The 24,920-nt window shown below is 45.6% G+C and overlaps 2 protein-coding genes across 2 annotated transcripts in view; both read left to right on the forward strand.

The window, feature by feature from the left end:
* CFAP61 (cilia and flagella associated protein 61) overlaps window positions 1-13,674 on the forward strand; it is a gene marked incomplete at both ends in the record, with an annotated part of 275,048 nt that extends 261,374 nt beyond the window's left edge. The window contains 2 exons of the mRNA XM_084247720.1: window positions 2,788-2,878; window positions 13,474-13,674. Of these exons, the coding sequence (XP_084103846.1) occupies window positions 2,788-2,878; window positions 13,474-13,674 (292 nt within the window). The remainder of the gene's footprint in view (window positions 1-2,787; window positions 2,879-13,473) is intronic.
* Window positions 13,675-21,464: 7,790 nt separating this feature from the next.
* Window positions 21,465-23,024, forward strand: INSM1 (INSM transcriptional repressor 1; the record flags this gene model as incomplete). Its single annotated transcript, XM_084248244.1, has 1 exon — window positions 21,465-23,024. One exon carries the CDS (start codon window positions 21,465-21,467, stop codon window positions 23,022-23,024), a length of 1,560 nt encoding a protein of 519 aa, XP_084104370.1.
* Window positions 23,025-24,920: the final 1,896 nt, after the last annotated feature.

A 24,920-nucleotide genomic window follows, 5' to 3' on the forward strand; every position in this document is an offset into this window, starting at 1 on the left:
TAACTTGCAGCATTATGAAGCTATCTGCAGCCACTGCAGTCTGAGTTCAATCCCTGGCCAGGGAGCTACCCACATGCCACAGCAGACCTCTCCTTTCTCACCCACTGCTCCACTCAGTAGTGTATTTCAGTAGATCCACCTGTTCTGCTCCCCACCCTGTCTCCGGTGAATCCTCTCCCCCCTCCCCCATCCTGACACCTCTGGCCTGCACTCCAGCTCTTGTATGCATAAATAAATAAATCTTTAAAAATAAATAAAAGTCACCACCCAAATAAGCAATTTCCAGAAGACCCGGGAAAGAACCCTACAAGTAGGACTTTTCATTGAGCAGATTTTGGGTACAACTTTTTTTTCTCAATCAGAGGAGAAGATTCCTTTTCACAGTTATCAAAAACACCTTATCTCCCTGTGGGGGCAATGCTTCCTGAGGCAGCCAGCCCAAACTAATCAGCACCTTTGCTCCAGGATTTAGACAGGTGTTGGATGTCTGGTGTTGGTTGGGGTTTGTAGGGGCCCATATCCCAGATGGGCACCCCTTTAACCCTACTCCATTCACTCAGGACTCAGTGGCCTTAAGTAACCCCCAAGGCCAGCAGGACACTGACAGAAATTTCCACAAGGTGCCTCTCTTCATCCTTGGCCTTCTAACTTTCCTACTGTTCTTCATAAGCCTCTCCCTTTCATAAGACTGTCCATCTTGGGGCCGTTAGGAGAGTTTTATTACCTGTTTATTTGGCAGGATTTTATTCTGTATTAATGAACAATCAGAATGTAGACAGCTCAGTGTGCTTCCATCCCTTCACTATTCCATCATTCACTTGGTGAGCAGCTGCAGACCCTGTGCATGCCAGCGCTGAGCCAGGTGACCAAGAACTAATGATAATACAGATCTGCCTGGACTCCCACCCCCAGAAGCACCCTTGCCCCATCACCTTCCTGAGCTCCTCTCCTGCCACTCCCCCTTCATTGATGTCCTACTTATGTTCCTCAGCAGTCTAGGCACACTCCTTCCTCCAGGGCTTTCTTTGTTCTTGCTGTCCCCTCTCTCCAGAAGACTCTTTCCCTAGATCTCCACATGGCCCACATCCCTCTATCCCCTTGGGTCTTCATTCAGTCAGTGTCCTTAGGTGTGAGTATTTCCCTGGCCTGATTTCTGTTGTCTTCTAAGCAGTTCGCACCATCTAATAAGCTGTATTTTATTTATCACTTGAATGTAAGTTCCATTGGGAGAGATGTCTGTTTTGGTCCCTGCTTTTTCCCCTATACTGAGAACAGTGTGGACACATAAGGGGTATGAAGTGAAATTTAGTGGAATTAATAGTTGGATAAATGAATATATAACCTGAACAACAAAGTAGGCCATTCAACCTGAATGTAGGCCATATTCTCGTGAAGTCACTAGGTGGTAGTGACTAACCGGTAAAGCACCAGGCCATGCTCATTGTAGTGCAGATTCTTACCTTGCAATGCCTCTGTGGTCTTCAAACTCTTACCTCCTTTGCTAAGAATGAAGTTTACCTCCCAGCAAAAAGAAGACACTCCTCCTCATGTGCCCACATGACATCCACTCAGTAATAAGAAGGACAAACTCCCATTCTGAGGAGAAAGAAGCCCCCATAAGCGATGTTCACAGGAATAACCAGCCTGTAACAGAATCAGGAAGGTGTTTGTTTGAGGCTAGGAATCACGATTCAGGTCCAGAATCAAGGGACACTGCTCAGGTGTGTTCCAACAGGCTCAGCGTGTAGGGACGTTTTAGAGGACCAGGCAGGGGGAGGGTCTCTAGCTATACTTAGGTCATTTCTTTGAAACTTTTGGATTGGTTGACTGGAGTCTTCAGGCAGAAATCTGTAGTAACAATCAGCAGATAACATTCCACTCTCTTCCCAAATCATCGATCAGGAGAGGACAGGGTGGTGGTGTTCTTTCCTCATTATCAATAAGGGGAAATCAGGCTCCTGAATCAGTCTGCTTATTTTCTACCCAGAAGTCTCTATGTGTCCGCTTAGACACAAGATGCAGTCTGTTTGAATCAAAATAGTTTCCACATGGACATGTCTCTTATCCTGAAGAAGTAAAAGTTGCCTGTTTCAAGACATTTAGCCTTAAAACAAAATAAGAGTGAAAGTACCAAGCAATGTTTTAGTTATTCTAAGAACATATCACATTTTCACCAATCACCTGTAAAAGAAAGGCTGGCCATGTTGTTCTCCATGTAAGAAAGCATTTATTTAAACAGTTTTGAGTGAAAAGTTAGCAAATATAAACACCAGAAGATCTGCTCTCTTAAAGGAGATTCAATTAAGCATCAGTGCACTTGTACGAAGACCATGTTGCAACACGGAGGTGGCCTGTTTTTCTGGTCATTATTAATCCAGAAACCTTAATGATGAACAACATTTGTGTTATTGTCTACCCAAATTTAATTTGTTTATGCAGCAGTTCAGTTAATCCTGCAATCTGTTTTTCTCAAACGAGGGCAGATAATGGAGACATCGTTCTTTACAAGTCTTCAGGCTTTTAAATTCTGATAAAATCAGGATTCTTCACTGGGTCTTGCCCCAGCTCTGAATTAAACCACTTTAAATGTAATTATGGAACCTGGCCTTACATCAGGAACATCCATTTAAAAAATTGATTGGCCAGGCTGTTGCACAAGGCATTTTATGAGCAAACGATTGCAATGGGGCCAGAACTGTAATTTATAAAGGCAAAAAAGCAGGTAAATACTTTATTAGTGGTAATGAGAGGGTTTCCAGCTAACTGAATCTTTTCTCTCCTCACTAGCTACTTCACAGAGCCGTGGTGCATGGCCCTTTTTCACGATCGTTTTATCGATCTCAGAAAAGAGTTACGCCAAATCTTAGCCTCCAACGAGGTAAGAGTGATTACCAGATGTGTGGGTAATTCATTGCAAATTATAAACAGTTTATAGCTGTTGACCATTCAGACTTTTCCTTATATTCCTACTTTATGGTTTTATTTTTTAAACAAACTGTACTTCATATCAACAAGCTGTAGATCTTGTGGAATATTTCACTTCTTTTATGAGGGGCACATTTCTTTTTATAAATAACTGTATTTTCACTAACAGCTAACAGTGTTGGCTGAAAACTGGATGTGAGTTGGATCTACTTGCCCTCAAAGTGAAGATAGCAGCATTCCTTTAGTTTCTGTATTTGCCAGCCAATCCCTAAACACTTTTATGTGTGTTGTTTTGAAGATGTAAAGTGATGTCATCACATGACAGTTTTTAACCAAAACCTCTTTCTCAAAGGATAGAGAACTAACTGGAAGTTGGGCTGTGTGTCCCAGAGACTCCATGCTCAGCTAGAAATTTGACTCTTTAATGTAAATAATGAAATATTTGTGAAACTTTGATTAAATCATTGCTCTCCACACTAGAGTTATTAACAGAGTTGTGGAAAGGTGACAACAGTGCCTGCAAAGTGGTCAACTATCCATCCTAGAGTTCCCCTGGCTTCACCAGACAAGGACTCAGGGGCAGTTTAGCTTCCACCTCATTTTACTGTCTAAACAGGCAAGTTGTGTGTCTCTATTGTCATTTCCACTTGAGGGACTCACGTGCCTTGAAGGCCCCCCAGTGTATGGGCAGCCATGTTGGCAGCACAGATATAGATCATGTGTTGAGTCCCTATGCCGACTGGCTACTGCACACACATAGTCATAAGAACCCTCAGAGGTGCATGGCTACTGCCATCATCTCAGCTTTACCCCACAGACAGCTAAAGCTGAGAGGTTTGCAATAACCTGCCACGGATAACCCAGCAAGTCAGTGGCTAGTAAGCTTCAAACTCAAGTGTCACATTCCAAAGCCAGGGTCATAGGAACTGAGCATACCAGGCCAAACTCTGTGCCTGATACCTTCTCCTCACTGTCCAACCCCATTTCAGTTTTATTACTGGGTTCCAGGCTGGGAAATTTCAATAGTTTAGTAATCTGAAGTAGATTCAGATTGGTAAAAATAGGTTTAAAATTGGGCCTCCCCTGGTGGCTCAGGTGGTTGAGCACCGACTGTGATGCTGCCCACAGCCTCTGCAGTGCTGGTTCGATCCTGGCCAGCCAGCAGAATCCCACATGGCACAGCAGACCTCTCCTGTCTCACCCGCTGCTCCCCTCAGCAGTGTGTTTCATCAATCTGCCTATTTTGTACCCCGCTCTGTCTCTGGTGAATCCTCTCACCCTCCTACGCATCTGGCCTGTACCCCAGCACTTGTATAAATAAAAAATAAATCTTTAAATAAATAAATAAATAAATAAAATTTAAACCAAACTCACCTGTCTTTAGGGTACACAAAGGTAGGAATCAGGCAGGTTAGTATATCTCACTTTATTATGCTTTGCTTTATTGTGCTTCACAGTTACTGCATTTTTTACAACACTCTTCACCAGCAAAAAGATTACAGGTCATTGAAAGCTCAGGTGATGGTCAGCATTTTTTAGTAATAAAGTATTTTTAAATAAGCTATGTACATTGTTATTTCAGACATATCGCTATTGCATACTTAACAGACTATAATATAAACGTCATTTTTATATGCACTATGGAAGCAAAATCTCATGTGCTCACTTTACTGTGATACTTGCTTTTTGTGCTGGCCTGAAAATGAACTGACAATATCTCTGGTATGTGCCTGTCCACGAGGGGAGTGGAGTAGATCAAAATAAATGCAGTGGTCAGCCACCGTAAGGTCGTTCAATCAAGGACATGTTTATTTTGTAGATGCAGGTCAAGCAGTTCCCTGTGCTTGCCTTGAGGCTGTGAGGAAGTCAGCTCAGGTTGAATTATGAGCATGGGTTGTGAGCATGGGTTGTGAGCCTGCTACTTACTCAAATCTGTTCAACTCCTTAGGTATCTCCCTTTCTCTCAACCTGTAATTACTACAGTGCCATGGTAAAGATTCATTAATTTTCTGTTTACCCCATCAAAACTCCGCGCCTAAATCCTTCAAACTCTAGATCTGAGCTAACATTTTTCACAGAGCCAAGTTGTTCTAGATGTCCTATTTGAAATGGAAGCTTTCACTTTCCAAGTAGATTGTCAAACCCAGTGACAGTTGCTTTTCATGATACTCTGAGACTCCACCCGCCATTATCCATGAACAGACCTTTGCTGAGGGTCAGTTTGCTAGGTGTGAATTCAGTGTTAGCAGGCCAGAATAGGCCAGGGGCATTAGCAGAAAACACATAAAGAGCTCTCCTATCATTCTCGTGGGCTTTCTAGATTTCCAGGAAGTAGAAGAAAAGCCTCTGCTGGAGGATTGTGCTGGCCCCCATGTTTACATTTGTTGATAGGAAAGGTCAGAGGAGCCACAGGGTGTTTCAACTGAGATTCCTGGGAACGGGGCTGCTCCTACCATGGGCAAACACGTGGCCTAGAAGTGCCCAGTGCCCAGTGAGTGCAGCCACAGTGGAGATGGACTAGAAGTGAAAGTGGTATTCATATCAACAGACATACGGGGATTTCATTTAAGAATCTGATAATAGGAACATAAAGAATAATTCACTAACGAATAACAATACTTCTTTTTCTCAAATGTTGAGACAGCATAAAACCCCATTCATTTCACTTTCTACCTTGTCTTCAGGGAAGTGGAGATATTCAGTCCCATTAATTATGATATGTTAGAATGTGGCACTTCAGTGTTTCCTTTCCCTCTATGTATAGAAAAAGGACAAAGAGACCACAATCAATGAATCCTCTTTTAAGTCCTAACATTTATTTTTAAAGCAAGATGATTATAAGACATCTTAAATTCTTTTGTAGAACTAAAGAGATGAGTAAATTATAAATCCACTGGCACTGTATTTAGCTGTGGCTGAAGCCAGATTCACTAGCCAAGGTGAAATTTGGTACAGTCAAAATTATTCTTCAAAAACCTCTAAGGAAGGCCTCCCCGGTGGCGCAGCGGTTGAGCACTGGGTTGCGAAGCTGCCCGCAGCCTCTGCAGTGCCAGTTCGATCCCCGGCTGTTCCCCGGCCACCGGAGGAGGATCCCACATGGCGTGCAGACCTCTCCTGCTGCCCGCTGCTCCCCTCAGCAGTGTACTTTGGTCCTTCTGCCTGCTCTGCTCCCCGCTCTGGCTCTGGTGAATTCTCTCACCCTCCTGTGCTTCTGACTGTACTCAATGCTTGTATAAATGAATAAATAAATCTTAAAAAAAAATACTTTAAAAAAAAAAACCTCTAAGGAAGATATGATAATTACAAATACATATGTGCCAACAACAGAATCCCAAAATATATGAAGCAAACATTGATAGATTTGAGAGAAGAAATACTAATATAATAGTTGTATACTTCAGTAATGAATAGACAACCAAAGAAGATCAATTAGGTAGTAGAGGTCTTGAACAGCACTGTAAACTAGCGAAACTGAACAGATATATACACCACACTCTACCCGACAAGCAGGTTGCACATTCTTCACAAGTGCATATTGAACACTCTCTAGGATAGTCTACTCTCTAGGATAGTGTCAATGAATTTTAAGATTTAAGTCACACAAAGTATGTTCTGCAAGTACAGTAGAATGAAATTATATGTCAAAAATTAGAAGGAAAACAAAAATTCACAAATTAGTGAAAACTAAACAACAGATTTGCAAGCAACTACTTTGGCTTCAAATAAGAAATCAAATGGGATATTGCAAATGCTTAAAGATAAATGAAAATGAAAGAATATCATTCCAATATTCATGTCATGCAGTGAAAGTGGTTTTCAGAGGGAAAATTTATAGTTATGAATGTAATAATAATGGAGTAGTTTTTAAAAAAGAAATGATCTCAATTCAATAATGTAATTTGACAACTTAAATCATTAAAAAAGAAAACCAGACTGAATCCAAATGCTAGCAGAAGGGGGCAAATAATGAAAATTAGGGCAAAAATAGATGGAGTAAAGAATAAAAGAACAAGAGAAAAAAGATAAAACCAAAAGTTGGTTTTTGAAAAGAACTTTGACAAACCTTTAGCTAGACAAGGAAAAAAGACTCAAATTACTAAAACCAGAAATGAAAGTGGAAACATTACTATGTACTTTACAAAAAAAAAATTGTTATAAAAATATACTATGAACAATTGTATGACCAATTAGGTAACCTAGATGAAATGGACAAATTCCTAGAAACACACAAATTGCAAACACTGACTCAATAGAAAAATTGCAACAGACCTACAACAAGTAAACATACTGAACCAATAATTAAAAAACCTTCCAACAAAGAAAAGCCCAAAACTAGATGATTTCACAGGTGAATTCTACCTAACATTTAAAGAATTATTCACACCAATTCTTTTCAAACTTGTCAAGAAAAAAAAAAAAAAAGGAAGAGTAAGGAACACTTCCTAGCACATTCTATAAGGTCAGCATTACCCAGACACCAAAACCAAAGACATCAAGAGAAAACTACAGAGAAATATCCTTCATGGATTTAGATGCAAAAATCTTCAATAAGATACTAGCAAACTAAATTCACAGCATATTAAAAGGATCATGTACCATGACCAAGTGCAATTTACTCCAGGAAGGTAGGAGTGTTTCAACATACAAAATTTATTCAATGTAATACACCCCTTTAATAGAATGGAGGAGGAGATGCCACATATCAACTGATGCAGAAAAATCATTTTATTAAATCAAACATGCTTTCCTGTAAAAACACTGAAAAAAAATAGGAATAGAAGGAACTGTACCAACCTGATAAAGTGGATTTATGAAAACATAATAATGGTCTAGGACTGAAAACTTTAATTCTCATAGCTGGAACAGGACAAGGATGCAATGCTTTCACCACTTAAATTCACCATTGTTATTCACACCACTGGAATTCTAACCAGAGCAGTTAAGCAGGAAAAAAAAAAAGTAAAAGCATCTATTGATACATTTGAAAAGGAGAAGCAAAAAACTATTTCTGTTCTTGGATTACATCACCTATAGAGAAAATCCTTAAAAAAAACAAAATAACTATTAGAGCTAATGAAGAATTTCAGCAAAGTTACTGGCCTCAAGATACACACACAGTAGTGACTTGTCTACATTAGCATTGAATAATTCAAACATGAAATTAAGAAAACAATTTCATTTACAATAGCATCAAAAGGAATAAAATACTTGGTAATACATTTAAACAAGACTTGTGCCTTGAAAACTACAAAAAAAAATTCCAAAAGAAGTTAAGAAGTCTAAACAAATGAAAAGCCATTTGTGTTCATGGATTTGAAGACTTAATATTGTTAAGATGGCAATACTATTAAAACAATCTACCAATTCAGTGCAATCCTATCAAAACCCAATGGCTATGTTTTTCAGAAATAGAAGAGTCAATCATAATGGCTTGGAATGACCAAAACAATTGAGGGGGTGCAGAATTAAAGAACTCACACTTTACAATATCAAACTTACTGCAAATCAATAGGAACCAAGACAGTGTAGTATTTGCATAAGGATGGAAATAGAGATAGATAGAATAAAATCTAGAGTCCAGAAGTAAAATCATTTACATGAAAGGATTTATCACCATTAGTCATTATGGAATTGCAAAGCAGAACCACAGTGAATTACCACTTCACACACTATAGTCTAAAAGAATGTTAAATACCGAGCTTTGGCAAGGATGTGGGAAAATCGGAACCCTGTATAATGCTTGTGGGTGTGTGAATCTGTGCAGCTGTTGTGGGAAACAGTTTGATGGTTCCTCAGAAAGTTATATATAGAATTACTGAATGACCTCACCATTGGACTCCTAAGTATATTCCCAAAAGAAATGAAAAGAGGTATCTAAAAGAATATTTACTTATGAGTGTTCATAGGAACACTACACAGAATAGCCACATGAAGGAAACAGCCCAATGTCCATCAACAGATCAATGATTAAAAAAATGCAGCATATCCAATGTAAAGGAAATAGTCATCCATAAAAAGTACTGATACATACTATAAAGTTGAATGAAATGTAAAGCAATATGTGAAATGAAATAAACCAGACAAAAAGTATCATGTATTGTATATAGTATTTTAAAGTGATCTGATCACAGATGAAGTTGATCACCTGAAAGGGGAAATGGTCCTACTCAGGTGAGGGATGGTCACACTGAGGTGGGGATGGGTCTACAGAAGTCCTGTTAACCCCACTGACTGTTCTTCCAAGTAATATGGGTAGCATCTCCACCACATTACTGTGTCTCATTTAAATGACCAAGAGAATAATTACATTATGTGTCCATCTAGTTTGAATCTATTTTTCTAAGAATTTTACTATTGATAAATGATTCAGTAGCACTCTATAAGATATTCACCTTTTTTTTTTCTGTTTAAAAATTTTAAAAATCACTGGAAGCTCAAATATAGGTAACTTCAAAGTCCATGTGACCCTTCCTTTAGGGTAATCCTTGGTTATTGTGGGACTCAGCACACAACTCAAGCCTGGGTGAAGTGCTTCAATAACCACCCTCCTATAGCTATGTGGCAGACAGAAGCAAATACATAAAACACTGGCCATAGTATCCAGGTGGTGCATGTGCGAGTGCTAACTGTATAATTCTGCCAATTTGCTCTATTTGAAAATCTGCATAATGAGACATTAGAAAGACCCCAGTATATTATTGATATGCACAGTATATCGTTCTCAACTTCAAATAACTATATTCCCCTCTGAGCCTTATCTTTAAAGATACCAATGTAATTTTAGTTTACTAAGAATTAATTCTAAAAACTTTTTAAAAGCTACATCCTGGGAATTCCCACCAGATAAAGTAAGCCATTTGTGAATTTTCTATTAAAAATGGTGAATCATTTCCTTTTCTATTTTTTAAAAATTATGATCTACAGATATTTTTACATGAAAATTAAGAGGTTACAATCATAATTCTTGGCAACCCTTGAGGACATTATGCTAACTGAAGTACACAGGTTACAAAAAGACAAAAATTGTATGATTCCACTTACAGGAGACATCTGGAATATTCAGTCACAGAGACAGACCGAAGTAGAATGGTGGGTGCCAGATGTTGGGGAAGAGGGAGGATGAGTTAGTGTTTAATGGTCACAGTTTGGGAGCATGACAGAGTCCTGGAGCAAGGCAGTTTTAATATAAGTAAATCAATCAATGTAATACATTACATCAACAAAAGAAAGGGTAAAAAATAATACAACATCAATAGACACAGAGAAAGCACTTGACAAGATCTATTTCACATTTATGATAAAGACTCTTAACAAGATGGAATAGAAGGAACTTAGCTCAACACAGTAAAGGCCACATTATCACAAACCTATAGTCAATATAATAGTTAAATGGTGAAAACCTGAAAGCTTTCTTTATGAGGTCAGGAACAAGATAAGAATGCTCTGGTTTATAGTTGCTTGTTGATTTTGATTTTTTCTTCAGAGACACCCCAAGGGGGATTGGGGAAAGGAAGGATTAGGGTCAAAATAAGAGGGGTGCAATTGTATGGGAATATAACCAAAATGAAAATGCATACATTGTGCAAAGATGAAAAATGATGTAAGAATTATATAGAATAAAATAATAAAAAAAGAATGCTCACTGTCACCATTTCGGTTTAATTTAGTATTAGAGTTTTTAGCTAGAGAAATCAGACAATAAGAAATAAAAGGAATTCAGATTGAAAGAGGAGTGTGACTATTATTAGTTACAGGTGATACAACACCACATGTAGAAAACCTAAATAACCCACGAAAAGGCTATTACAATAGAGCAAAGTGGCAGGTTACAAAATCAACATACAAAAATCTGTCTTACTTTTATAAACAAATAATGATGGCTTAAAGTAAGAAATTAAGAAAATAATTCCATTCACAATTGCATCATAAAGAATAAAATACTGAGGGACTAACTTAACTAAGGAGATGAAGGATTTATATGATGAAAACTATAAGACTCTAAGAAATACAGAAGAGGACATAAAGAAATGGAAATAGAGTCAATATAATCAAAATGACTGTGCTACCAAAAGTGACAGGTTTAACACAATCCACATCAAAATGCCCACAATATTCTTCAAAGAAATAGAGGCAATAAATTAAAATTTGTATGGAACCATAAGAGAGCCCAAATTAGCTGAAGCAGTCCTTAGAAACAAAAAGGAGAGAAATGGGGCCTCGCTGATGGTGCAGGAGTTAAGACGCAACCCAGGAAGCTAGCCCCAGCCACAGCAACACAAGTTCTACCCCCAGCCAGGGAGCTACCCACATGGCGCAGGAGACCTCTCCTGACTTGCCCGCTGTTCCCCTCAGCAGTGTGTTTCAGTCAATCCACCTGTTCTGTTCCCCATTCTGTCTCTGGTGAATCCTCTCACCCCCCAAAACTCTGGCCATACCCCAGTTCTTGTATGCACAAGTAAATAAATCTTTTTTTAAAAAAGGAGAGAGATGGAGGCATCATGATATCTGACTTTATACTATAAGGCAAGAATAAACAACAATATGGTACTGGAATAAAAAATAAAAATGAATCAGTGGAACAAAATTGAAAGCACATAAATAAATCCATGCCTGCTTTGATAATTTGTGGCAAGGACCCACATTCATACAATGGAGAAAGGAGAATCTCTTTACAACTGATGATGGGAAAACTAAATGAGAACAGGGCCTCCCCCCTGGTGGCGCAGCGGTTGAACGCTGGGCTGCGAAGCTGCCCACAGCCTCTGCAGCGCCGGTTCAATCCCCTGCTGCCGGCGAGGGTCCCACATGGCGCGCAGACCTCTCCTGCTGCCCACTGCTCCCCTCAGCAGTGTATTTCGTCAGTCTGCCTGTTCTGTTCCCCGCTCTGGCTCTGATGAATTCTCTCACCCTCCCGCGCTTCTGACTGTACCCAGTGCTTGTATAAAAATAAATAAATGAATAAATAATTAAAACAAAGAAACTTAAAAAAAAAAAACTAAATGAGAACATGTAAAAAAATGAAGTTGGATCACTCTCTAGCTCTACACACAAAAATAACCTCAAAATGGATTAAAGACTTCTATACAAGGCCTGCCAAAATAAAATACATAGAAGAAAACATGGCCCATGCATTTCATGACATCTATGATAAAGATGTCTTTGTACACTCATTCCTACGTTGAGGAAAACAAAATAAAAATAAATAATTGGAATTACCTGAAATTAAAAAGCTATGTAAGTTGATTAAATATAAGTACTATAAATAGATTTAAAAATCTCCTACTAAGTGGGAGAAAATATTGACAATTTACACAGTGATACAAGGTTAATATCAAAGATATAAAAAAATTAGTAACAACAAATCAAACAACCCATTAATAAATGGGCAACAGATATGAACAGATATTCACCAAAGAGTTTAGCTAGACCAATAGATATATGGAAAAATGTTCAACATTACTTTTAATAAAGGGGATATAGGTCATGACCACAATGAGATCATCTCACTCATATTAAAAAGACCCCCCAAAAACAAATGCTGGAGATGCTACAGGAAAAGAGGAATCTTGGGCATCCCTGTTGGTGAGGAGGTTAAGTCTCAGCGCTATCACTCCCAAGGCCTGAGTTCAGTCCCCAGCCAGGGAGCTAACCCACATACGGTGCAGCTGACCTCTCCTGTCTCGCCCTCCGCTCCCCTCAGTAGTATATTTTAGTAGATCTGCCTGCCTGTTCTGCTCCCCACTCTGTCTCTGGTGAATCATCTCACCCCCTGCACCTGTGGTCTACAAACTAGTTCTCCTATACAGAAATAAACAAACTATTCTTTAAAAAAAAAAAAAAGAAAGAAAAGAAGAACATTAATACACTGTTAATATTGCTACACTTAATGTGAACTGGTATAGTCATTTTGGAAAGTGATCTGGACTTGAAGTGGAAATAACATCTAACCCAGCAGTTCTACTTTTCGATGTCTACCCAAGAACATGAAACTTATCATCCAACAAATTATTTGGCCGATACTACACTGTTTATTGCTGCATTATTTCCCCTAGCTCTAACATGAAGCAACCTAAGTGCCCACTGATAAAGGACTGGCTAAGAATACGTGGTATATCCGCATAATGGAACACTGTTTTGCAATAAGGAAAGAAGAAAATGGAAGGAGAATTGTGTCTAATAAAGCACATCAGAAGGACAAAGACATATAGTTAACATTTAAAAGAAATGCAGACAAATAACCAAGCAAAAGACTTACAAAAACTAATGAACACTAAAAAATGAAGTGCAGTTTCTGAGGTTAAAAGGAGGGAGGAGGGAAAGGTGTCAAAGAGGGGATTTCAGTCTGGTGGGGGTGGGGAGAAGAAACTAGTAGCTATATAGTACCTATGCCATGCATTTTCCTGAGACTAAACATAACTCATTAAAAAAATAATTTTTAAAAGATGGGGGAAATCACCACACTTGGGGAGCCAAGCCCTCTTATTTTAATGAAACTGCCCTTTTCTCTTAGAGTTAAGCTATTGGATTCTTTCTGTCTGTATTTTCCAGGAAGAAGGCCTTCCTTCCATAGAACAATTGGCCCATCAGATAGAAGATGAGGAAATTAACCTGAATGAGAAGCCCAGGAAATACCTCAAAAGAGTTTTCGAGGAAACCATCTATAAACAGAAGGTGGAGAAGAGGATTCTTGACTACCTGCACTATAATAAATACCATCTGCCCATGTACGCCTGGCCAGGCATCATTTAGCTGTGACCATGGGATCCATTTTATTGTTTGCGAACAGGTAGCTCCTGAAAATTCTCGGTTATAAATAGGAAACCACTCTGAGACCTGGCTTGACAGTCACGCGCCATTCGCGATTTTGTTGCTTTTCCGTCCGCTTATGCCTGAAATTTTCTATTTTTCCAGTAGGTGGCGCACGACTGTGTGTCTATTGGGGGGCAGGGCGGTGCTTTCCAAATACCAGACATGTTCCTGTGCACAATAAACCATTCCAGCAATCAAATGAGATCGTATTGTGTAAAACTGGTTTTACCTTGGGTGTGATTCTGTTTTATTTCCCGAAGTGTTCTGCCTCCAATTTGGTTAGTTCTTCAGATGTTTACACAGTAATACTCCTGGGCAGTAAGAAAAAAATCATGCACCCAGAATGGAATATTCGTAAAACAGATAATGAGAATTTACCCTGTAACCTGACATCAGAAGAACTGGCTGTATAGGAAAGTTTACGTGAACTTTTGCTATCGCAACCCCTTAGTTTCTACTGCACGGTGCAGATCCTAAGTGTAAATGCCTGAAAAGAGTGGAAGATAACATAGGCTCACAGGTTTTAGATTAGAAAAGGCAATGGAAATTAACCTAATTCATTTCCTAGCATCAGTACAACTGTGGCTATACACCAGGAGTCTCTGATACATATTACCTATAATATGGTTCAGAAACCCTCTTTCTTACCAAATATAGCAAATTGTGTGCCTTCTAGGAAACATACAGATTTAGCATCCACAAGGCACATAAGATTGTTTTCATTTATTTGGACCTCTTTTTAGTGAATTTCGCGAGTGACTTTTTGACCAGCAGGGCTTAAAATTGGTTTTCATGGACACAATTCCAGTTTGTGCTTCATTATTTTGTATTTATATGTACATTTAGCAAAAGTGGGGTACCATTACAAGGTTTGCACTGCTATTGGGAGGAAAAGTCAGCGCTGGCTTTTCCAACAGAATATATATACCCATTATCAAAGTGATAGGTCTCAAAAGTAAAGTTGTTCCAGATCACTAGACTGATTTTTCTAAGGCAAGCAAAAAGCAAGCAGTAAACCCCACTAATGCCTTTAGATGTATGTTTTACACAAATGCATGAGCCATTTAGGGGAAAGCCCTGCTTTTGGCCATATGGTACAAATTGTGATACTTGAATAGGGAACAATCACAACTGATTTACTCTTTAAACTGCAAACTCAACATACGTGGAACCATATTTCAGCAGACTGAGAATGAGTCAGCTCAAGAAAACTGTCCTTCCTCCATCTCTTTCCCCTGAGAAGCCTGGGTCAAATTCATCAGCAAATGGAGGCGTTTCTGTGACAGGTCCTGGCACCCTTGGGTGAAGATTACCAGAACAACCTGAAAGGATCCACATTTATGATATCTGTGACGAAGTATTACCATGAAAAAGCTTCTAGTCACAGGGCCTCCCTGGTGGTGCAAGGGGTTGAGACACAACCTATGAAGATATCTGCAGCCGCTGCAGCTCCAGTTTGATCCCAGCCAGGGAGCTACCCACATGGTGAAGCAGACCTCTCCTGACTTGCCCGCTGCTCCCCTCTGTAGCGTATTTCAGTCAGTCTACCTGTTCTGTTCCCCACTCTGTCTCTGGTGAATCCTCTCACACACACACCCACACCTCTGACCTGTACCCCAAGTCTTGTATGCATAAATATATCTTTAAAAAATAAAAAAAAATAAGAAGCTTCTAGTCACATAAAAGTGACCCCAAATGACAATGCAAAACTTAATATTGCAATATAAGTTCAATGATATTTTCTGTTGTTGCCTTGGATCTCCATCAGTATCATGGCAGATTTGAAACTGTCTAGAATAAGTTTTAGTCTGCAAAGAGTATTAGATGAGGTTATTCTAATCAACAGTATTAGAAAATGAGCAATTTCTTGTACACAGGCAGGAATTTTAGCATATGTGTGCAAACATGGGCACTTTATCATTGAGGAACAACATTGCTAAGAATAAGAATCAAGACTCATTGGTCATAGCTTGAAATTGGCTGTTTTAAGGTCTTCACTGGAGATGGAGCGTGGCATAGGAAAGGGCTTCAAAGAGGCTGATATTTGGATTTCTCTCGGCACTCTCAGGCATGGATTCTGTAAGAGACAGATGACGCCGTGAAGTTCCTACATATTTCAGCATTTGCTATTGCTGGGGACATCTTTGGCTCTAAGCCTGATCCTAGAATTCTATAGTTTTGAACAAAGAATACTGACAAGAAAATACCAAAGTTAATTTTCCCAAGTCCTCCCCATCCCAAATCACATGCAACCACCGTGCCTCACAGATGCTTCTAATGATCTCCTGACATATGTTGGTTTGTAATGGAGAGTGTAGCTACCTCCTTTCCAAAAAATGGCTCCTTATGGTTCTATTACACTCAAATATCACAGGAAGACAAAAAAATAAAAGATGAGGTGGGGGAGGAAAGGGAACACTGCAAGGAAAATAAAATGTAAAGTCAGTCAATCAATACACACCCTTAGAGGGAGAGAGAGAGAGAGAGAGAGAGAGAGAGAGAGAGAGAGAGAGAGAGAGATCGCACCCGGGTGAGCAAGTGTGAGCCAAGAAGCAGGGAGAGGGGCTCGAAAGTCGCAGTGTGTGAGGAGCTGTTGATTGTTTTCTGGTTGAGAGAAGAGGTGATGATAAGGCTGGGATAAAGTGAGCGCCGGGAAACGGGCGCTGAGCCGGCAGCTGTATGCTAATGCTCACAGAAACCAAGCCTGCGAGTCCCCCATTAAAGCAGGCGGCCAGGAGGCCACACATCACTGAACAAATAGGCTCTCTCTAGACAAATAAAATAACACACGTAGGCCTGCAAGGAGGAGGGAGGGAGGAGTATGTGTGTGTGTGGGGGGGGAATCAAAGGGAGGGAAAAGTGGGGGGAGAGGTAGGGAGGGGAGAGAAGGCAGGGGAGAGTAGGAGAGAAGCGAGGGGGAGGGGAGAGGGGTGAGGAGCTGGGGGAGAAGCTGGAAGATTAGCAGAGGGAAGGGGAACTGAGGGAAAGAGTCGGAGGCTGTGAGGGAGAAGAGCGGAGAGCCGGGAGGGTTGGGGAAAGATGGAAAGAGGCTGCAGGAGCCGGGAGAGGTGGGACAGGTGGCCGTGAGGAGGTGGTTGTGGAAAGAGGTGGCAAAGGAGGAACGGGGAGACAGAGGGTGGGGAAGGAAAGGGGGAGAGGAAAGGCGGGGTACGATGTTGGGACCAGAAGAGAGAGATGGTGAGAGGGAAGAACACAGACACCCCAAACCCAAAAGCAGGAGCGAGAGGAAGGGCGAACACAGGCCAAGTGGGCGCACAGGCCAGGGTGGAAAACGCGCCTCCTCTGTGTCCCTGGGGCGGCCGCGGCGCGAGGAGGGTCGACGTCGCGGTGGCTTTTCTGGGGTTTTGGCCTTTTCTGAGATCGACGTGGATGGGGGGGTCGACACTTCACAGGGGGCGTGTGCGCCCCACGGTCAGTGCCCTCCCTTGGCGTCCAGCGCCGTCGGGGCCGCGCCACCCCTCCAGTCGGCCCTCGCAGCCCCCCCCACTCCTGGCCGGGGGCAGCACCACCCAGGGCAAAAACAAACAGCCCTGAGGGCACTTCAAGGAGCGCGCAGTGGCCCCGACGACACACTCCGGAGGATAAAAGAGGCGGCCAGTCACCCCGTCGGCCCCCGGCCGAATAATGGGCCCGCAGCAGATTGCCGGGGGCACTTGAAACTCGAGGGGAGGCAAATACTTGAGCGCTGTCCCTCCCCGCGCCCGGCGGACGGCGCAGCCTCGCGGATTCCCCCTTGTTCGCTCTCTTTCATGCACTCTCCTTTTGTGTGGAATTATTTAAACGGGAGATCCTTGGCAGCTTTATGCTAATGTGTCGAACAAAGGCGACGGCCCGCGGGCGGGGGGCCGGGTAGGTGCCTGGAGGCCGGACCGGGCCGGCGGGGCGGCCGGCGGGCGGGCTGCGCGTGTCTCTCGCGTGCCCCTGGGACTGACACAACCACCCCTCATTCCTGCAAACACAAAGCCTCTGCGCGCCCGGGTCCGGCGCGCGTCGAGCACTGGGGCGCGGGTGGCCAGCGGCCCCGACAGCGTGCGCTGCGGCGGGGGCGCACGGTCCAGGCCCGGCTGCGGCCGGCGGCTGAGAGCGCCTGGGGTGGGGCTTCTGGGAATCCAGAATAGGGGTCCGCGACAAAGTGGGGATGGGAGCGGAGGGGGGCGGTAAGACGCTGGTATCTCCCTCTCCTCTTTCTGGGCCGTCTCCGAAAGCACCGCCAGTCTGGGGGTGAGATCGCGGACCCTCTCCGGAGAGCAGGGTTTGCCTGAACGTGTCAACACCCCGCCGGGCAATTCCTAGGCCGAAATTCACCACTCGAGGGATTGTGTCCAAGTTTCTCGCTTTGTAGAAACTCCCTGGAGTTTGACTCTTGAGTGTGTCTGTGGGGGGGTCACAATGAACCCGGGCGCACTCTTCGAACGCAACCCGGGACTACAGACCTGGTGATCTTCGAGCGCCTTGGGCCTCCAGCTCTGGGGTCAGATGAAGACCCCCATCAGAGATGGGGTTGCAAGAACAAGAAGTCAAGAGGCTGCCTGGTTTTTCCAAAGCGCAGGGCAAGGCCCCTCAGAAAAGGGGGGAATCTCTCAGGCCTGGGAAAGACACACTGGGGGTCCTGCCTTGGAGGCCCCTGGGGGTGGGGGGCGTAAATCGGCGCTCGACGTTTCTCTAGCTCAACTCTGTGAGGCATCTACTCCAGCCGCGAACGGCGGCCACCCTGGCGTGGCATGGTAACATTTTGCTCTTCCCAGCTGAAAACAACTCTCTCCATCCCACTTTCCCATCCCAGCACACGCGAATAACAACGCAGAAGACGTCTTAAGCGTGTAACTGGGTGCCAGGTTGTACCTACGCTAAGAGGCTGCTGGCGTGTGCGTGTGTGTGTGTGCGCGTGTGAACGAGCAGACTAATTCCGCCCCCCCACCCCCGCTCCAGTCCTGGGTTATGAAATAAGTTTCGAATACTAGTACCCTTCAAGTTTCTTTTTTTTTTTTTAAAGCGCGCTCTTTTAAAAGGCTGACAAGACTAGAAATCACAATAAAAGTAAAAGAAACGGGTCCATTGAATCTCAGAATCTCAATAGTGTTCAATAGATTCTCTTGGCTTAATTCAGAGCCCTGTTTGAATTCGCTGCATGCAGACAGGGGTTTGGTTTTGTTTTTTGCGCCCCCTCCTTCCCTCTTTACAATTATGGCTGCTGTTATTTTTAAAGGATTCACAAGGTGACTAACTCTCCCTGTTATCTGTTGAATGAAAGGAGCCTTACACATGCAAGACCAAACACCCCGCAGTCAGTTGAGGGGGTGGCAGGCCGAGCCCGCGCCCTATTAGTCCACAATCCAGATGGGATTCGTGATTAGAAAATAAAATTGGCCAAAGCTGTCCCGGAATCCCTTTCCTTCTTCTAATTTCATCAGCAGTATTAATCAGCGCTCAAAAGAGCAAGGAAACAACACCAGTTACTTTTAGATTGAAACAAATTTATGAATTTTAGATAAACTCATTTTAGGAGTTCTAACTTTTCTCAGGACTTCAATTACTACAGTTAGCATTTTTAAAAGGAGGGTGAGAGCTTTCACAATATATGCCATTACTTGTATTTTTCTCTTTTCCATCGGTGACTTAAAAAATATCAAACATCAAATCATCGAATATCATTCCCCTTGATTAACCAATTTGATGAACCCCTTGATTAACTAACCTTAACTACTGTCCCCATCACAACTTATTGTTCTGTGGACTCTAAAAAATATGTTTAATTTCCACGCCAGGGTATTTTTAGAGGGAAAAATCAAAACAATTAAATACCTTCAGTGAAATTAAGCATAAACAAAACTCAGCAAAATCTATCTGGGTGTACAGTTTTGCAGGAAAATGTCCGTCTCCTTCTCTTTGGATAAAGTGACATTTTCCTCACAAAATATAACGTATTTTATGTCTCATTGCTATTTGTTCCCCAATGATGGGCCATCAGTGATGGGCACTCTTGGGGTTCTGCCCCCGCCCCCTGGAGATTCTGCCTTTTGTGTTTCCTCGGGTTTGGACTAGAAAAGGAACGGATGCAAACGGCCGGGTCTGGGTCCAAATCCGGCGGTGGCCGAGTGTGGTGGGTGTGGATCTTCGCTCTTGTCTTTTCCTGGTGGCCCGGGGGGTGTGGGGGGAGCAGCGGCTTGTCTTCTAGGAGGCCGCAGCCCGCCTCAGAGGACAGATTGCCCCCCCTCCCCCAGCCGGCAGCACGCGTCTCTTTTGCGTCCAGATTGGCCGCGGCCCGCGCTCAATAGCGGGAGGTTAATTTCCTTCACAAAGGTGAAGGGGGCACGGCTCGGGGGGGCGGGGGGGCTGCACCCAGACAGGCGGCCCCTTTATTCCGCAGCGCCTTGATTGGAGCCCTTGATTTAGCATCTGATGTCAACCGGCAGACAAAATGCCCGCTCGGAATGAAAATGCATGAGGCGGCGCAGGGCGAGCGGAAACCAACTTCACTGGGGCGCACAGGGCTGACTGTGCGTTTCGGGTATTGGCCAGTTCCATCTGAATCAACCCAGCCCAGAGCGACCCCGGGCTCCGGGAGACCCCGGGCCGGCCCTTTCAAGGATGCCAATCTCCACCTTTGGAGAACTTAAAAAAAAAGTTAAGAAATTCAAATGCCTTTTGGAACGCAGCACAGTCTGACCCCAGCACCAGCGCCGTTTCTGCTGGCAGTCGAAGAAGTGTGGTGCCAACTCCCGAACTCGAGAGAAACCTTCCTGAAGCCCGCGGGCGCGCCACGGCCACAAACATTGCCTTTGGCTGCAGCCAGAAGGCCAGATCCTCAAACTTGGAACTTCAAAGTCCCGTTTCTCTTGGCACCTGAGTCCCGCAACCCATCCGTCACGGACAGGGCTTCTTGGCCGCCTTGGTTTTGCAGCTATTTTCAATTTCTGATCATCTCCCAAACACCAGGAGAAGTTCCTGGGCCTCCCGCGACCGGCCGCGGGCCCCAGCAGCAGCGCTCAGATCTCCCCCGCGCCTGCTGCTCCCCACCGCCGCCCGTGCCCAATCAGCGCGCACAACTTCCCCCTCCGCTCCGGCTCGCGGATTGAACCCTCCTGACATATTTGGGGCCATTCTTCTCCTTTGTTGCTATTTTGCTCGCGACCCGCGGGTAATCCCCGCGCGGGAGGGGGGCGTGCATTGTCGTGCTGATGGACGGGCCCATTTGGCTGCTCCGCGCCCCCCGGAGGAGAGACACAAAGCCCAGGCACGTGCGCCTCCCCATAGAGGAGCAGCAGACCGTGAAGGGAGGCGGGGTCGGGCGTGTGCCTGAGCCGGGCGGGGCGGCGGCGCCGGGTGGGGCGGCGGAGGGGCGCGCTCGGGGGCCCCGCGCCCTCAGGTACATCTGCCGCACCTACCGGACGACCCCCGAGTCCCGGCCCCCTTTTTGCCGCCCCTTCGCCCTCCCACCCCACCAGGCGGAGGCACTGCGGACGCGCTGATTGGCTCCGGGGGAAGCGGGAGGCGAGAACAATGGCCCCCTCCCCCCGTTAAAAGGGAGCGGCTCCAGGGCCCGGGGACAGGGACGCGCGTGCAGGGCGCAGAGCCGAGCCGAGCCGCCACCGGCGCCACGCGAGTCCCGCCGCCGCCGCGCCCGGACTATGGGCTGGGGGCACTGAGGCCGCCGGGGCCGCGCGCGGAGGTTGGACCGCACCCGTGCCTTGCCCCAGCGCCGCGCCAACATGCCCCGCGGCTTCCTAGTGAAGCGCAGCAAGAAGTCCACGCCCGTGTCCTACCGGGTCCGCAGCGGCGAGGACGGCGACCGCGCGCTGCTGCTCTCGCTGGGCTGCGGGGGCGCCCGTGCCGAGCCCCCGGCGCCGAGCCCCGGGCCCGGGCCGCTGTCCCTGCCGCCGCCGCCGGCCGCCGAGCGCGCCCATGCGGCGCTGGCCGCCGCGCTCGCCTGCGCGCCGGGCCCGCCGCCACCCCCGCCCGGCCCGCCCGGCCCGCGGGCCGCGCACTTCGGCAACCCCGAGGCCGCGCATCCCGCGCCGCTCTACAGCCCCACGCGGCCGGTGAGCCGCGAGCACGAGAAGCACAAGTACTTCGAGCGCAGCTTCAACCTCGGCTCGCCCGTCTCGGCCGAGTCCTTCCCCACGCCCGCCGCGCTGCTGGGAGGTGGCGGCGGGGCCAGCGGCGCCAGCGGCGCGGGCAGCAGCGGCACCTGCGGTGGCGACCCACTGCTCTTCGCGCCCGCCGAGCTCAAGATGGGCACCGCGTTCTCGGCGGGCGCCGAGGCGGCCCGCGGCCCGGGCCCCGGGCCCCCGCTGCCGCCCACTGCTGCCCTGCGCCCCCCGGGCAAGCGGCCCGCGCCCCCTGCAGCCACCGCGGTTCCCGAGCCTCCAGCTAAGGCGGCCAAGGCCCCGGGCGCCAAGAAGCCCAAAGCCATCCGCAAGCTGCACTTCGAAGACGAGGTAACCACGTCGCCGGTGCTGGGGCTCAAGATCAAGGAGGGCCCGGTGGAGGCGCCGCGGGGCCGTGCCGGGGGCGCGGCGCGGCCGCTGGGCGAGTTCATCTGCCAGCTCTGCAAGGAGGAGTATGCCGATCCGTTCGCGCTGGCGCAGCACAAGTGCTCGCGCATCGTGCGCGTGGAGTACCGCTGCCCCGAGTGCGCCAAGGTCTTCAGCTGCCCGGCCAACCTGGCCTCGCACCGCCGCTGGCACAAACCCAGGCCTGCGCCCGCCGCTACCCGCACGTCGGAGCCGGAAACCTCTGCCAGAGCTGAGGCGCGCGAGGCGACGGGCGGCGGCAGCGACCGCGACACGCCAAGCCCTGGCGGCGTCTCCGAGTCGGGCTCGGAGGACGGGCTCTATGAGTGCCACCACTGCGCCAAGAAGTTCCGCCGCCAGGCCTATCTGCGCAAGCACCTGCTGGCACACCACCAGGCGCTGCAGGCTAAGGGTGCGCCGCCCGCGTCCCCAGCCGAGGACCTACTGGCCTTGTACCCTGGGCCCGACGAGAAGGCGCCCCAGGAGGCGGGTGGCGACGGAGAGGCGGCCGGCGTGCTGGGTCTGAGCGCGTCCGCCGAGTGCCACCTGTGCCCGGTGTGCGGGGAGACGTTCCCCAGCAAGGGCGCCCAGGAGCGCCACCTGCGCCTGCTGCACGCCGCACAGGTGTTCCCCTGCAAGTACTGCCCGGCCACCTTCTACAGTTCACCTGGCCTCACGCGGCACATCAACAAGTGCCACCCGTCCGAGAACAGACAGGTGATCCTTCTGCAGGTGCCTGTGCGTCCGGCCTGCTAGAGCGCGTCCTCCACCCCCGAACTGTGCCTTCGCTTGGAGACCCAAGAAGAGAGCGCGCCCCGCGCGCGCCCCTTACCCGCGTCGGCGCCGGGGGGCGCCCACCCCCGGTGAAAGTGTTGTCTCCCGCTTCTCCGTGTGGCGTGACGGTAACCCCATCCTTTCGTTGTGACTCCTTTGGGCCCTTTCTCCCCACTTTGCGTTGTGTCCCCTTCCTCCCTATGGCGCAACAGGAGCCAGTCTCTTTCTGTACAGGCGAGAAAAGCTGTCCGCGTTTGTCTCGTGGTTGGAAACCTCCCCTTTGAAGGGAGAGCTGTTTTTCTTGCTAGTATTCGCTGTGTTCATGGTCTAGAAATGCGGTTTGCTCTCGCCTACCAATCTCTGCTCTTTATGTATGTAGCGTACGGGTTGTTTGGGGGTGAATCTTGAGGAATATATGCCTTTATATTTCACAGGCTGTAAATTGAACTTCCCACACGATTAGCTTTATTATGGCTTGTGAACTGCTGGAGCTTGGCTTTACCTTTTTGTATGTGAACAAATCAAATTGCTTAAAAAAGAGTTTTCTTTAGTATAGCCACAAATGCCTTGAACTGTTGTCTGTTTGGAATTGTTTTTTTTGGGGGGCGGGAGGGAATTTGCAGAAGATGCTGTAGAAACTGCCTCAATATTTCATGTAAGACTTTTTGGTTTGATCATCTTCTTTGAGGTAGGACTGAGTTCCCTCTAAATGTATATGTTTGATTTATGAGTAATTGTTATTTATTCTTTATTTATTTATATTAATTATGAAGATTATGATATTATTTGATTGCAGATTTTTTTTTTGTGTGCTTTCCCCCCCTGCCACTCGACATTTCACTGTGCATTTTAGAAGAGAGCCTTTTTCTAAAGGGATCTGCTAAAAGTTTTAACTTTTATACCTATCTGAGCGAATTACAGACAACCTACCATTTTATTCTGCTTGGGGGACCCCTGAGGCCCTGTACAACCGACAGCTCTTACTTTTAAATGCAATCTCTTTTCTACATACATTATTTTCTTAATTGTTAGCTATTTATAGAAAGCTTCAATAGAACTGTTTCAACTGTATAACTATTTACTATTCAAATAAAATATTTTCAAAGTCAAAAGAAGGTGGATTTATTTCTGCTGTGATTTCAACAGGGGTTTTGAACAGCACTCAGATAATTTCTTAAATGTCTTAATTTTTTATTAAGGGAAGAAACTCAACCACCATCACTGGATTTGTAGATTTTTAGAATTCAGGTGATCTGCCAGATCCTGCCTTTCTGGCAGTTAGTTCAAAGGTGGAGTCTCAAAACTGCTAACTGGAGGATAGCCATCCTTAGGAATGTACTGGAAGGTGTGGTTAGGATGAAGGCTGTGTGAATCTTTTCCAGAAAATTCTAGATAAGTATCCATAAGAATCTATGTTTTCACGGAAGGGGTGTAGGAAGACTGCTTTCATTTTCTTCATTTCCTGACAATTTGGGACGGCTTTAATCCCTAACTATCAACTCAAAGAAAATAGAAATGATCTTATGGTTAAATTTCCAAAGCAAGGGAATCTACAGTCACATTCGGCTGCCACAGAAGTTAAGCAGCTGGGTTTGAGATAAGGGCTCAGAAATAATTTTCTAATCTAGTGACCAATCCATTTTTTTTTTGGGGGGGGGGGAATAGAACACCATCTGTTTGGGACATTAAATTTAATAATGGGTAATTACAATGTTTTCCGTTATGTGTCACTCAGCCCTTTGGAGAACAATTCTGACGCTCACTGGTTAATACTGTGAGTGGTTTTCCTAGGTCTTTGAAACGCTCAATTACAGAACTGCGCTAAACGTCACAGTTGTGCATTGCCTTCCTTTTGTGGTGTATTTCTGCCACTTGCCC

This window comes from Talpa europaea (assembly GCF_964194135.1).
Source record: "Talpa europaea genome assembly, chromosome: 11".
In the NCBI taxonomy this organism is placed as follows: Eukaryota; Metazoa; Chordata; class Mammalia; order Eulipotyphla; family Talpidae; genus Talpa; species Talpa europaea.